Source organism: Heptranchias perlo, unplaced genomic scaffold (assembly GCF_035084215.1).
Source record: "Heptranchias perlo isolate sHepPer1 unplaced genomic scaffold, sHepPer1.hap1 HAP1_SCAFFOLD_178, whole genome shotgun sequence".
NCBI classification, from domain to species: domain Eukaryota; kingdom Metazoa; phylum Chordata; class Chondrichthyes; order Hexanchiformes; family Hexanchidae; genus Heptranchias; species Heptranchias perlo.
In genome coordinates this window covers 261,632-277,370 of record NW_027139055.1, presented here as the reverse complement: position 1 = coordinate 277,370, position 15,739 = coordinate 261,632, and the positions used below count along the sequence as shown (strand labels likewise).

The window sequence follows — 15,739 nt, the reverse complement described above, 5'->3', positions numbered from 1 at the left end:
ATTTAATAGACATGTTCAAAATTATGAGGGGGTCATGATAGAGTAAATAACATAAGAAGATTTGGAACAGGAGGAGGCCATTCAGCCCCTCGAGCCTGCTCCACCATTCAATTAGATCATGCCTGATCTGTACCTCAACTCCATTTATCCACTTTACCTCCATATTCCTCGATACCCTCACCCAACAAAAATGTGTCAATCTCTCAGTGAGTGAGTGGTCAATCTATGGAACGGGCTCCCCAGGGAGACGGTGGAAGCAGTTAGTGTTGATTGATCCAAGTGCAAATTCGATCGATTTCCTTCAGAAAACAACATTTTGGGGGATACAGTACCCGAGTCATTCGAGACGTGACTTGTGGTAAGTGTAGGAGGCTCGGGAGGAACAGGTGACTTTGGACCTATGGTTCCCAGAGCTCTCCACCACTGGGGGTTTCCCTCCCCTCATGTCTGGGTCTGTTGGAGACTATTCGATGGAGATCGATTGCTATGATTAGTCAACAACAACATGCGCCACCCATCCCCCCCACCCTTTTCTGGACCCCCCCACCAGAGGAATTAGTTTCTCTCCATCTACCCTATCAAATCCTTTAATCATCTTAACCACCTCGATCAGATCACCCGTTAACCTTCTACACTCGAGGGAATACAAGCCCAGTCTGAGCAACCAGTCCTCATAATTTAACCCTTTTAGCCCAATCAATAATGAGTCAGAGATTGCCCTGATTATGCCATTCATTCAACTGAGTGAGCCACTTCAGTTATGTGGAGAGACTGGAGAAGCTGGGATTGTTCTCCTTAGAGCAGAGAGGGTTAAGGGGAGATTTAATCGAGGTGTTTAAAATTATGAGGCGTTTCGATAGAGTAGGAAGATTAGGAACAGGAGGAGGCCGTTCTGTCTCTCAAGCCTGTTCAGCCATTCAATTAGATCATGACTGATCTGTACCTCAACTCCATTGACCCTCCTTGGCTCTATATCCTTTGATACCCTTACCCAACAAAAATCTATCTGTCTCAATCTTGAAAGCTCCAATTGACCCCCAGCCTTTTGGGGTGAGAGTTCCAGCCTTCCACTACCCTTTATGTGAAAAAGTGTTTCCTGACATCAGTCCTGAACGGCCGTGCTCTAATTTTAAGATTACTCCCCCTCGTTCTTGATTCTCTCCACAAGCGGAAATAGTTTTATCCTTTTAACATTTTGATCACCTTGATCAGCTCACCACTTAATCTTCTATATTCAAGGAAATACAAGCCTTGACTATGCAACCTGTCCTCATAATTTAACCCTTTCAGCCCTATCAATGACAAAAGATGTTCACTGACAATGGCATGTCAAACCATTATCCATTGTATCGGATAACGTACCCATTCATAACCCAATCATCTGTGAGCATCATCACAAGGAGTACAATGCACATATAATTCTGTATATTTCTTTTTACTCTCTTGCAAGGTCTTGCTGGAAAGCACCAGAAAAGTGGGCGTCGCTCTAGACCGAGTGTAGTTGGTAAAAATTTTGCTTTTACAAAGCTGCTTCTTCAATTCGGTAAAGTTTGTTCACCCTCTTGAGTTAGAAAGAAAGAACTTGCATTTCTACAGATCCTTTCATGACCTCAGGATGTCCCAAAGCGCTTCACAGCCAATGAAGTACTTTTTGATGGTACAATGGTGTTTGGACACGATGAGAGCTGGATTAACATCAGTGGAGATACTGTCAGTAACACAGGGCACTGGGGGAAAGGGGTTACTGAGTGACAGTGTGAGGGAGAGGGATTAACATCAGTAGAGATACAGTCAGTAACACAGGACGCTGGGGGAGAGGGGTTACTGAGTAACAGTGTGAGGGAGCTGGATTAACATCAGTGGAGATACAGTCAGTAACACAGGGCGCTGGGGGGAGAGGGGTTACTGAGTAACAGTGTGAGGGAGAGGGATTAACATCAGTGGAGATACAGTCAGTAACACAGGGTGCTGGGGGGAGAGGGATTACTGAGTAACAGTGTGAGGGAGCTGGATTAACATCAGTAGAGATACAGTCAGTAACACAGGGCGCTGGGGGGAGAGGGGTTACTGAGTGACAGTGTGAGGGAGAGGGATTAACATCAGTAGAGATACAGTCAGGGCGCTGGGGGGAGAGGGGTTACAGAGTGACAGTGTGAGGGAGCTGGATTAACATCAGTAGAGATACAGTCAGTAACACAGGGTGCTGGGGGAGAGGGGTTACTGAGTGACGGTGTGAGGGAGAGGGATTAACATCAGTGGAGATACAGTCAGTAACACAGGGCACTGGGGGAGAGGGGTTACTGAGTGACAGTGTGAGGGAGAGGGATTAACATCAGTGGAGATACAGTCAGGGCGCTGGGGGGAGAGGGGTTACAGAGTGACAGTGTGAGGGAGCTGGATTAACATCAGTAGAGATACAGTCAGTAACACAGGGTGCTGGGGGAGAGGGGTTACTGAGTGACAGTGTGAGGGAGAGGGATTAACATCAGTTGAGATACAGTCAGTAACACAGGGCGCTGGGGGAGAGGGGTTACTGAGTAACTGTGTGAGGGAGAGGGATTAACATCAGTAGAGATACAGTCAGTAACACAGGGCGCTGGGGGGAGAGGGGTTACTGAGTGACAGTGTGAGGGAGAGGGATTAACATCAGTAGAGATACAGTCAGTAACACAGGGCGCTGGGGGGAGAGGGGTTACTGAGTGACAGTGTGAGGGTGCTGGATTTGGATTAGTATCCGAAAACCAAATAAACCAGGGCCCACTCACTAAATTCTCTCCTGTTTTGCTGCAAATTTTTTGTATCTGGACTGTTCACTGGAAATCCTTGGGAAGTACGATTTGCTGCAAGTTATGCCGTTCACAGCACAGTAATGTCCTGTTTATTGTGGAATCCATTGATGTTAATCCAGAGAAATGTGAATTCAAATCCCACCGCGGCACATTTGAGAATTTGAATTTGATAATGGTGAAAGTTACCGTGAATCTGCAGGATTGTCGTAAAAACCCAACTGGTTCACTAATGTCCATTCAGGGAAGGAAACCTGCCGTCCTTACCCAGTCTCGGCCTATATCTGTCTCCAGTCCCACTCCTAACGTGGTTGTCTCTTAACTGCTCTCTGAGCTGGCCGAGTTGTATCACCACCTTCTCGGAGCAACTATTTTTTTATTTGTTCATGGGATGTGGGCGTCGCTGGCGAGGCCGGCATTTATTGCCCATCCCTAATTGCCCTTGAGAAGGTGGTGGTGAGCCGCCTTCTTGAACCGCTGCAGTCCGTGTGGTGAAGGTTCTCCCACAGTGCTGTTCAGGAGGGAGTTCCAGGATTTTGACCCAGCGATGAAGAAGGAACGGCCGATTTATTTCCAGGTCGGGATGGTGCGTGACTTGGAGGGGAACGTGCAGGTGGTGTTGTTCCCATGTGCCTGCTACTCTTGTCCTTCTAGGTGGTAGAGGTCGCGGGTTTGGGAGGTGCTGTCAAAGAAACCTTGTCGAGTTGCTGCAGTGCATCCTGTGGATGGTACACACTGCAGCCACGGTGCGCCGGTGGTGAAGGGAGTGAATGTTTAGGGTGGTGGATGGGGCGCCAATCAAGCCGGCTATCTTGTCCTTTATTGGTGTCGAGCTTCTTGAGTGTTGTTGGAGCTGTACTCATCCAGGCAAGTGGAGAGTATTCCATCACACTCCTGACTTATGCCTTGTGAATGGTGGAAAGGCTTTGGGGAGTCAGGAGGTGAGTCACTCGCCGCAGAATACCCAGCCTCTGACCTGCTCTCGTAGCCACAGTATTTAGATCGCTGGTCCAGTTAAGTTTCTGGTCACTGGTGATCCCCAGGATGTTGATGGTGGGGGATTCGGCGATGGTAATGCCGTTGAATGTCAAGGGGAGGTGGTTAGACTCTCTCTTGTTGGAGATGGTCATTGCCTGGCACTTGTCTGGCACAAATGAAACTTGCCACTTATCAGCCGAAGCCTGGATGTTGTTCAGGTCTTGCTGCATGCGGGCTCGGACTGCTTCATTATCTGAGGGGTTGTGAATGGAACTGAACACTGTGCAATCGTCAGCGAACATCCCCATTTCTGACCTTATGGATGGAAGCTCATTGATGAAGCAACTAAAGATGGTTGGGCGTAGGACACTGCCCTGAGGAACTCCTGCAGCAATGTCCTGGGGCTGAGATGATTGGCCTCCAACAACCACTACCATCTTCCTTTGTGCTAAGTATGACTCCAGCCACTGGAGAGTTTTCCCCCTGATTCCCATTGACTTCAATTTTACTCGGGTTCCTTGGTGCCACACTCGGTCAAATGCTGCCTTGATGTCAAGGGCAGTCACTCTCACCTCACCACTGGAATTCAGCTCTTTTGTCCATATTTGGACCCAGGCTGTAATGAGGTTTGGAGCCGAGTGGTCTTGGCGGAACCCAAACTGAGCGTCGGTGAGTAGGTTATTGGTGAGTAAGTGCCGCTTGATAGCACTGTCGACGACACCTTCCATCACTTTGCTGATGATTGAGAGTGGACTGATGGGGCGGTAATTGACCAGATTGGATTTGTCCTGCTTTTTGTGGACAGGACATACCTGGGCAATTTTCCACATTGTCGGGTAGATGCCAGTGTTGTAACTGTACTGGAACAGCTTGGCTAGAGGCACGGCTAGTTCTGGAGCACAAGTCTTCAGCACTACAGCCAGGATGTTGTTGGGGCCCATAGCCTTAGTTGTATCCAGTGCACTCAGCCGTTTCTTGACATCACGTGGAGTGAATCGAATTGGCTGAAGACTGGCTTCTGTGATGGTGGGGATATCGGGAGGAGGCCGAGATGGATCATCCACTCGGCACTTCTGGCTGAAGATTGTTGCAAACGCTTCAGCCTTGTCTTTTGCACTGACGTGCTGGACTCTGCCATCATTGAAGATGGGATGTTTACAGAGCCTCCTCCTCCTGTTAGTTGTTTAATTGTCCACCACCATTCACGACTGGATGTGGCAGGACTGTAGAGCTTTGATCTGATCCGTTGGTTGTGGAATCGCTTAGCTCTGCATATAGCATGTTGTTTCCGCTGTTTAGCATACATGTCGTACTGTGTTGTAGCTTCACCAGGTTGGCACCTCAATTTTAGGTACCGGTGCTGCTCCTGGCATGCTCTTCTACACTCCTCATTGAACCAGAGTTGATCCCCTGGCTTGTTGGTATTGTACTGTGAGGAATATGCCGGACGATGAGGTTACAGATTGTGCTGGAATACAATTCTGCTGTTGCTGATGGCCTACAGCGCCTCTTGGATGCCCAGTTTTGAGCTGCTCGATGTGTTCTGAATCTTTCCCATTTAGCATGGTGGTAATGCCACGCAACACGTTGGTTGGTGTCCTCAGTGTGAAGACGGGATTTTGTCTCCACAAGGACTGTGTGGTGGTCACTTCTACCAATACTATCATGGACAGATGCATCTGCGACAGGTAGATTGGTGAGGACGAGGTCAAGTAGGATTTTCCCTCGTGTTGGTTCGCTCACCACCTGCCGCAGGCCCAGTCTGGCAGCTATGTCCTTCAGATCTTGGGCAGCTCGGTCAGTAGTGGTGTTACCAAGCCACTCTTAATGATGGACATTGAAGTCTCCCACCCAGAGTACATTCTGTGCCCTTGCTACCCTCAGTGCTTCCTCCAAGTGGTGTTCAACATGGAGGAGGACTGATTCATCAGCTGAGGGAGGACGGTAGGTGGTAATCAGCAGGAGGTTTCCTTGCCCATGTTTAACCTGATGCCATGAGATTTCATGGGGTCCAGAGTCAATGTTGAGGACTCCCAGGGCCACTCCCTCCTGACTGTATATCACTGTACCGCCACCTCTGGTGGGTCTGTCCTGTCGGTGGGACAGGACATATCCAGGGATGAAAGAGTCTGGGACGTTGGCTGAAAGGTTTGATTCTGTGAGTGTGGCTATGTCAGGCTGTTGCTTGACTCGCCTGTGGGACAGCTCTCCCAATTTTGGCACAAGTCCCCAGATGTTAGTGAGGAGGACTTTGCAGGGTCGACTGGGCTTGGTTTGCCTTTGTCGTGTCCGGTGCCTAGTGGTCTGATGCCGGGTGGTCCGTCCAGTTTTATTCTTATTGTGACTTTCTGTCGCGAGATTGTACAACCGAGTGGCTTGCTAGGCCATTTCAGAGGGCGATTACGAATCAACCACATTGCTGTGGGTCTGGAGTCACATATAGGCCAGACCCGGTAAGGATGGCAGGTTTCCTTACCTGAAGGACATTCGTGAACCAGATGGGTTTTTACGACAATCCAGTAGTTTCATGGCCACCATTACAGATACTAGTTATTCTTTTATTCCAGATTTTGTTTAATTAATTGAATTTAATAATTAGCTGCCGTGGTGGGATTTTAACTCATGACATAACCACTGTGCTACCGTACCCTCAATAAATGCCGACCTTGCCGGCAATGCCCATTTCCCGAGAGTGAATAGCAGCTGACAGCTATGCTCACTTGCCATGTTGAGAGGAAGGTACGAGTCAGAGATTGTCCTGATTGTGCCATTCATTCAACTGGGTTAGGGACTTCAGTTATAGAGAGAGTCTGGAGAAGCTGGGATTGCTGCCCACAGAGCAGAGGAGGTTAAGGGGAGATTTAATAGACATGTTCAAAATTATGAGGGGGTCGTGATAGAGTAAATAACATAGGAAGATTTGGAACAGGAGGAGGCCATTCAGCCCCTCGAGCCTGCTCCACCATTCAATTAGATCATGCCTGATCTGTACCTCAACTCCATTTACCCACTTTACCTCCATATTCCTCGATACCCTCACCCAACAAAAATGTGTCAATCTCTCAGTGAGTGAGTGGTCAATCTATGGAACGGGCTCCCCAGGGAGACGGTGGAAGCAGTTAGTGTTGATTGATCCAAGTGCAAATTCGATCGATTTCCTTCAGAAAACAACATTTTGGGGGATACAGTACCCGAGTCATTCGAGACGTGACTTGTGGTAAGTGTAGGAGGCTCGGGAGGAACAGGTGACTTTGGACCTATGGTTCCCAGAGCTCTCCACCACTGGGGGTTTCCCTCCCCTCATGTCTGGGTCTGTTGGAGACTATTCGATGGAGATCGATTGCTATGATTAGTCAACAACAACATGCGCCACCCATCCCCCCCACCCTTTTCTGGACCCCCCCACCAGAGGAATTAGTTTCTCTCCATCTACCCTATCAAATCCTTTAATCATCTTAACCACCTCGATCAGATCACCCGTTAACCTTCTACACTCGAGGGAATACAAGCCCAGTCTGAGCAACCAGTCCTCATAATTTAACCCTTTTAGCCCAATCAATAATGAGTCAGAGATTGCCCTGATTATGCCATTCATTCAACTGAGTGAGCCACTTCAGTTATGTGGAGAGACTGGAGAAGCTGGGATTGTTCTCCTTAGAGCAGAGAGGGTTAAGGGGAGATTTAATAGAGGTGTTTAAAATTATGAGGCGTTTCGATAGAGTAGGAAGATTAGGAACAGGAGGAGGCCGTTCTGTCTCTCAAGCCTGTTCAGCCATTCAATTAGATCATGACTGATCTGTACCTCAACTCCATTGACCCTCCTTGGCTCTATATCCTTTGATACCCTTACCCAACAAAAATCTATCTGTCTCAATCTTGAAAGCTCCAATTGACCCCCAGCCTTTTGGGGTGAGAGTTCCAGCCTTCCACTACCCTTTATGTGAAAAAGTGTTTCCTGACATCAGTCCTGAACGGCCGTGCTCTAATTTTAAGATTACTCCCCCTCGTTCTTGATTCTCTCCACAAGCGGAAATAGTTTTATCCTTTTAACATTTTGATCACCTTGATCAGCTCACCACTTAATCTTCTATATTCAAGGAAATACAAGCCTTGACTATGCAACCTGTCCTCATAATTTAACCCTTTCAGCCCTATCAATGACAAAAGATGTTCACTGACAATGGCCTGTCAAACCATTATCCATTGTATCGGATAACGTACCCATTCATAACCCAATCATCTGTGAGCATCACCACAAGGAGTACAATGCACATATAATTCTGTATATTTCTTTTTACTCTCTTGCAAGGTCTTGCTGGAAAGCACCAGAAAAGTGGGCGTCGCTCTAGACCTAGAGTAGTTGGTAAGAATTTTGCTTTTACAAAGCTGCTTCTTCAATTCGGTAAAGTTTGTTCACCCTCTTGAGTTAGAAAGAAAGAACTTGCATTTCTACAGATCCTTTCATGACCTCAGGATGTCCCAAAGCGCTTCACAGCCAATGAAGTACTTTTTGATGGTACAATAGTGTTTGGACACGATGAGAGCTGGATTAACATCAGTGGAGATACTGTCAGTAACACAGGGCACTGGGGGAAAGGGGTTACTGAGTGACAGTGTGAGGGAGAGGGATTAACATCAGTAGAGATCCAGTCGGTAACACAGGACGCTGGGGGAGAGGGGTTACTGAGTGACAGTGTGAGGGAGAGGGATTAACATCAGTAGAGATACAGTCAGTAACACAGGACGCTGGGGGAGAGGGGTTACTGAGTGACAGCGTGAGGGAGAGGGATTAACATCAGTGGAGATACAGTCAGTAACACAGGACGCTGGGGGAGAGGGGTTACTGAGTAACAGTGTGAGGGAGCTGGATTAACATCAGTGGAGATACAGTCAGTAACACAGGGCGCTGGGGGGAGAGGGGTTACTGAGTGACAGTGTGAGGGAGCTGGATTAACATCAGTAGAGATACAGTCAGTAACACAGGGTGCTGGGGGGAGAGGGGTTACTGAGTAACAGTGTGAGGGAGAGGGATTAACATCAGTGGAGATACAGTCAGTAACACAGGGCGCTGAGGGAAAGGGGTTACTGAGTGACTGTGAGGGAGAGGGATTAACATCAGTGGAAATACAGTCTGGGCGCTGGGGGGAGAGGGGTTACTGAATGACAGTGTGAGGGAGAGGGATTAACATCAGTAGAGATACAGTCAGTAACACAGGGCGCTGGGGGGAGAGGGGTTACAGAGTGACAGTGTGAGTGAGAGGGATTAACATCAGTGGAAATACAGTCAGTAACACAGGGCGCTGGGAGGAGAGGGGTTACTGAGTGACAGTGTGAGGGAGAGGGATTAACATCAGTCGAGATAAAGTCAGTAACACAGGGCGTTGGGGGGAGAGGGGTTACTGAGTGACTGTGTGAGGGCGAGGGATTAACATCAGTAGAGATACAGTCAGTAACACAGGGCGCTGGGGGGAGAGGGGTTACTGAGTGACAGTGTGGGGGAGAGGGATTAACATCAGTTGAGATACAGTCAGTAACACAGGGCGCTGGGGGGAGAGGGGTTACTGAGTGACAGTGTGAGGGAGAGGGATTAACATCAGTAGAGATACAGTCAGCAACACAGGGTGCTGGGGGGAGAGGGGTTTCTGAGTGACAGTGTGAGGGAGAGGGATTAACATCAATATCGTAAAACCAAGTAATCCACGGACCACTCACTGGCGTTCTCTTCTGTTTCTCAGCTGATTCTGAGGATCCGGAGAATTCGGAGGAATTCTTTCGTAAGTACAATTCACTGCAGGTTACAGTGTTCACACCAGGGTAACAGCCTGTTAATGTTTATTGTGGAATCCTTAGTGCACTGCGGGTTAATTGACCCCTCTGGGTGTGCTCAGTGTTTCAGGGAAGGGTATGGTGGTGTAGCGGTTATGTTACTGGTAACCTGGAGGCCTGGACGAGTAATCCAGAGAAATGTGAATTCAAATCCCACCGCGGCACATTTGAGAATTTGAATTTGGTATCGGTGAAAGTGACCATGAATCTGCAGGATTGTCGTAAAAATCCAACTGCTTCACTAATGTCCATTTCGGGAAGGAAACCTGCCGTCCTTACCCGGTCTCGGCCTATATCTCTCTCCAGTCCCACTCCCAACGTGGACCCTTAACTGCCCCCAGAAGTGGCCTGGCGAGTGACTCAGTTGTCTCACCACTTTCTCACGGCAACTAGGGGATGGACAATAAATGCTGGCCTTGCCAGTGATGCCCATTTCCCGAGAGTGAATAGCAGCTGACAGCGTCGCTCACTTGCAATGTTGAGAGGAAGGTACGAGTGAGGGACTTCAGTTATGCGTTGAGACTGGAGAAGCTGGGGTTGTTCTCCTTATAGCAGAGAAGGTTAAGAGGAGATTTAGTCGACGTGTTCAAAATTCTGAGGGGGTATTGATGGAGTAAATAACATGGGAAGATTAGGAACAGGAGGAGGCCGCTCTGCCTCTCGAGCTTGATCAGCCAATCAATAGATGCTGGCTGATCAGTACCTCAACTCCATTAACCCTCCTTGGCTCCATACCCCTTGATACCCTTACCCAACAAAAATCGATCTCAGTCTTGAAAGTTCCAATTGACCCCCGGCATCCACAGCCTCTTGTGGGGGAGAATTCCAGATTTCTACTCCCCTTTATGTGAGAAAGTGTTTCCTGACATCACCATGTGCGGCCGACCTCTAATTTTAAGGTTATGCCCCGTTTGTTCTTGATTCCCCACCAGAGGCAATAGTTTCTCCGTATCTATCCTATCGAATCATTTTAACATTTTGAACACCCCATCACCCCTTACTCTTCTATACCCAAGGGAATACAAGCCTTGTCTATGCAACCTGTCCTCACAATTTAACCCTTTTAGCCCTATCAATGACAAAAGGTGTTCACTTGTTCACCAACACTGACATGTCAAGCCATTGTCCATTGTATCAGATAACGCACCCATTCATAACCCAATTATCTGTGATCCACCAGTACAATGCACTGTATAATTTTGTATATTTCTTTTTTTACTCTCTTGCAAACTCGCGATGGAATACACCCTAAAGAAATAAGTCACTCAAGACCTAAAGTTGGTAAGAATTTTGCTTTTAAAAAGCTGCTTCTTCAATTCAGTAAAGTTTGTTCACCCTCTTGAGTTGTAAAGAAAGGACCTGAATTTCTACAGATCCTTTCACAACCTCAGGATGTCCCAAACATTTCACAGCCAATGAAGTACTTTTTGAAATGCAGTCACTGTTGTTATGTAGGAATTGCGGCAGTCAATTTGTACACAGCAAGATGCTCCCCCCTGCTCTTCTTGCAATAGTGACCATAATAAGAGACCATAACAGATAGGAGCAGGAGTTGGCCATTCGGCCCCTCAAGCCTGCTCCGCCATTTAATGAGATCATGGCTGATCTGATTTTTACCTCAACTCCACTTTCCTGCCCTTTCCCCATATCCTTTGACTCCCTCACTGATCAAAAATTTGTCGAACTCAGCCTTGAATGTATTCAATGACTCAGCCTCCACAGCTTTTTGGGGTAAAGAATTCCAAAGATTCACGACCCTCTGGGAGAAGAAATTCCTCCTCATTTCCATCATAAACAGGTGACCCCTTATTCTGAGACTGTGGCCCTTAGTTTTAGATTCCCTCTTGAGGGGTAACATCCTCTTAGCATCTACCCTATCGAGTCCCCTCAGAATCTTGTATGTTTCAATAAGATGTCCTCGCATTCTTCTAAACTCCAATGAGTGTAGACCCAACCTGTTCAATCTTTCCTCATAAGACAACCCTTCCATACCCAGAATTAACCTAGTGAACCTTCTCTGAACTGCCTCCAATGCAAGTATGTCCTTCCTTAAATAAAAGCACCAGAACTGTATGCAGTACTCTCGGTGCGGTCTCACCAGCACCCTGTACAGTTGTAGCATGACTTCCCTGCTTTTATACTCTAATCCCCCTAGAAATAAAGGCCAATATTCCGTTTGCCTTCCGGATTACCTGCCGCACTTGTATGTTGTCTTTTTGTGTTTCATGTACAAGGACACCCAGATCCCTCTGTACCGCAGCATTTTGTAGTATTTCTCCATTCAAATAATATTTTGCTTTTTTATTTTTCCTCCCAAAGTGGATGACTTCACATTTTCCCACCTTATATTCCATCTGCCAGATTTTTGCCCATTCGCTCAACCTGTCAATATCCCCTTGCAGACACTTTGTGTCCTCATCGAAACTTGCTTTTCCACCTATCTTTGTATCATCAGCAAATTTGGCCACAAGACACTCTGTCCCTTCATCCAAGTCATTGATATATATTGTAAATAGTTGAGGCCCCAGCACTGATCCCTGCGGCACCCCACTAGTTACAGATTGCCATTTTGAAAATGACCCTTTTATCCCGGCTCTTTGTTTTCTGTTAGTTAGCCAATCCTCTATCCATGCCAGTATATTACCCCCAACACCATACGCTCTTATCTTGTGCAGTAATCTTTTATGTGGCACCTTATCGAATGTCTTTTGGAAATCCAAATATACTGCATCCATTGGTTCCCCTTTATCCACCCTGCCCGTTACTTCCTCAAAGAACTCTAATAAATTTGTCAGACAAGATTTCCCCTTCATAAAACCATGTTGACTCTCCTTGATTGTATTATGAGTCTCCAAATGTCCTGCTACTACTTCCTTAATAATGGATTCTAGCATTTTCCCAATGACAGATGTTAGGCTAACCGGTCTATAGTTACCTGCTTTCTGTCTCACTCCCTTCTTGAATAGGGGGTTTATGTTTGCGGTTTTCCAATCCACTGGGACCTTTCCAGAATCCAGTGAATTCTAGAAGATTACAACCAATGCATCCACTATCTCTGTAGCACTTCCTTTAAGACCCTCGGATGCAAGCCATCAGGTCCAGGGGACTTGTCAGCCTTTAGACCCATTCATTTACCTAGTACTTTTTCTCTAGTAATAGTGATTGTTTTTAGTTCCTCCCTCCCCTTTGCCCCTTGATTTTCTACTATTATTGGTATGTTATTAGTGTCTTCTACTGTGGCTGTGGGATCTTCCACATCCGCGTGAGAGGGCAGACGGGGCCTGGGTTCAACGTCTCATCTGAAAAGCGGCACCTCTGACAGTGCAGCGCTCCCTCAGTACTGCACTGGGGAGTGTCGGCTTGGATTATGGGACTCAAGTCTCCAGAGTGGTGCTCGAACCTACGACCCTCTGACTCAGAGAGTGAAATGAACCGAGTCAAACTGACATCGGAAGATGTTGTACAAGCTCACGATGTTAACGGCACGATATGAATGCAAAACCTCCTCCGCCTCTCTCTCCTTCAAGACGCTCTTTAAAACCCTACCTCTTTGACCAAGCTTTTGGTCATCTGTCCTGATATCTGCTTATGTGGCTCGGTGTCAAATTCTGTCTGATAACACTCCTTTGAAGCACCTTGGGCCGCTTTCCGACATTAAAGTTGTTTTTGTTCTAAGACCCCTGAATATCTCCCTGTGTATCGGTGACCAAAACCACACGCAGCACTCAAAATATGATCTAATGAGAGCAAAACCTGAAAAGAAAGTGTGACGAGAATTGAGAGTGTGACTTTTTTTTACATTTCAAGGAAGCGTACAGCCCACCTGGCTTCCAAGATCTTATGTGTCCGGTAAGATGAATTATATTCTGTTTTAATGAATGTGTCCCGGCTCCCAGCCCGATCCCAGCTAAGTACGGAGACGCTCGGGATGTACCGACCTCCTCAGACCTTTGTGTTCCTTCCCTTCCCCCACCCCGAGGTTGGTAGTACAACAGTGTTTGGAATTACAACTAAATCCACGTCCGCGCCCTCCTCCCACTCGCCCTACTTTCTTGTGCAGGAGATAACCCATTTAAAAAAGTGAACGAGCATCTTACAGAGAATTACATCGAGTCCAAAGCACAGAAACAGGCCATTCGGCCCGACTGGTCCATGCTCCACACGAGCCTCCTCCCTCCCGACATCATCTCATCCTATCACCATATCCTTATATACCTTTCTCCCTCATGTGTTTATCGAGCTTCCCCAGAAATCCATCCATTCTATTCGCCTCAACCACTCCATGTGGCAGCGAGTTCCACATTCTCACCACTCACGAGGTAAAGAAGTTTCTCCTGAATTCCCGATTGGATTTATTAGTGACTATCTTATATTTATGGCCCCTAGTTTTGGTCTCCCCAACAAGTGGTAACATCGACTCTGCATCTACCCTATTGAATCCCTTCATAATTTTAGAAACCTCAATCAGCCTGTTCAATCTTTCCTGACAGTTGTAACCTCTCAGTTCTGGTATTGTCCTTGTCAATCTTTATTGCATCTACTCCAGTGCCTCGCTATCCCTTTTATAATATGGAGACCACAATTGTGCAGAGTATTCCAAGTGTGATATGGAGACCAGAACTGTGTAAAATAGTGTGCACTGGGTGGGGGGATAGCAGGGGGTGGGCTATGGACCCGTGCCCTCAGAAGAGAAGGCGAGCTCAGTCAGTATTAGAAGAGAAGGTGAGCTCAGTCAGTATTAGAAGAGAAGGCGAGCTCAGTCAGTATTAGAAGAGAAGGTGAGCTCAGTCAGTATTAGAAGAGAAGGCGAGCTCAGTCAGTATTAGAAGAGAAGGTGAGCTCAGTCAGTATTAGAAGAGAAGGTGAGCTCAGTCAGTATTAGAAGAGAAGGTGAGCTCAGTCAGTATTAAAAGAGAAGGTGAGCTCAGTCAGTATGAGAAGAGAAGGTGAGCTCAGTCAGTATTAGAAGAGAAGGTGAGCTCAGTCAGTATTGGAAGAGAAGGTGAGCTCAGTCAGTATTAGAAGAGAAGGTGAGCTCAGTCAGTATTAGAAGAGAAGGTGAGCTCAGTCAGTATTGGAGGAGAAGGTGAGCTCAGTCAGTATTAGAAGAGAAGGTGAGCTCAGTCAGTATTAGAAGAGAAGGTGAGCTCAGTCAGTATTAGAAGAGAAGGTGAGCTCAGTCAGTATTAGCAGAGAAGGTGAGCTCAGTCAGTATTAGAAGAGAAGGTGAGCTCAGTCAGTATTAGCAGAGAAGGTGAGCTCAGTCAGTATTAGAAGAGAAGGTGAGCTCAGTCAGTATTAGAAGAGAAGGCGAGCTCAGTCAGTATTAGCAGAGAAGGTGAGCTCAGTCAGTATTAGAAGAGAAGGTGAGCTCAGTCAGTATTAGCAGAGAAGGTGAGCTCAGTCAGTATTAGAAGAGAAGGTGAGCTCAGTCAGTATTAGCAGAGAAGGTGAGCTCAGTCAGTATTAGAAGAGAAGGTGAGCTCAGTCAGTATTAGAAGAGAAGGTGAGCTCAGTCAGTGTTAGAAGAGAAGGTGAGCTCAGTCAGTATTGGAGGAGAAGGTGAGCTCAGTCAGTATTAGAAGAGAAGGTGAGCTCAGTCAGTATTAGAAGAGAAGGTGAGCTCAGTCAGTATTAGAAGAGAAGGTGAGCTCAGTCAGTATTAGAAGAGAAGGTGAGCTCAGTCAGTATTAGAAGAGAAGGTGAGCTCAGTCAGTCTTAGAAGAGAAGGTGAGCTCAGTCAGTCTTAGAAGAGAAGGTGAGCTCAGTCAGTATTAGAAGAGAAGGTGAGCTCAGTCAGTATTAGAAGAGAAGGTGAGCTCAGTCAGTATGAGAAGAGAAGGTGAGCTCAGTCAGTATTAGAAGAGAAGGTGAGCTCAGTCAGTATTAGAAGAGAAGGTGAGCTCAGTCAGTCTTAGAAGAGAAGGTGAGCTCAGTCAGTCTTAGAAGAGAAGGTGAGCTCAGTCAGTCTTAGAAGAGAAGGTGAGCTCAGTCAGTATTAGAAGAGAAGGTGAGCTCAGTCAGCGTTGGAGGAGAAGGTGAGCTCAGTCAGTATTAGAAGAGAAGGTGAGCTCAGTCAGTATTAGAGGAGAAGGTGAGCTCAGTCAGTGTTAGAGGAGAAGGTGAGCTCAGTCAGTGTTAGAGGAGAA

At 47.0% G+C, this 15,739-nt stretch overlaps 1 protein-coding gene across 5 annotated transcripts in view; it reads left to right on the top strand.

Moving 5' to 3' along the window:
- LOC137309704 (inter-alpha-trypsin inhibitor heavy chain H6-like) overlaps positions 1-15,739 on the top strand; it is an 85,963-nt gene that overhangs the window by 30,825 nt on the left and 39,399 nt on the right. For 3 of the 5 annotated variants that reach the window (XM_067977782.1, XM_067977779.1, XM_067977778.1), the window contains exons 12-16: positions 1,451-1,504; positions 8,074-8,127; positions 9,500-9,538; positions 10,845-10,871; positions 13,398-13,439. In XM_067977782.1, coding sequence (XP_067833883.1) covers positions 1,451-1,504; positions 8,074-8,127; positions 9,500-9,538; positions 10,845-10,871; positions 13,398-13,439 — 216 coding nt within the window. The remainder of the gene's footprint in view (positions 1-1,450; positions 1,505-8,073; positions 8,128-9,499; positions 9,539-10,844; positions 10,872-13,397; positions 13,440-15,739) is intronic. The other 2 variants (XM_067977780.1, XM_067977783.1) reach the window with 2 other exon arrangements.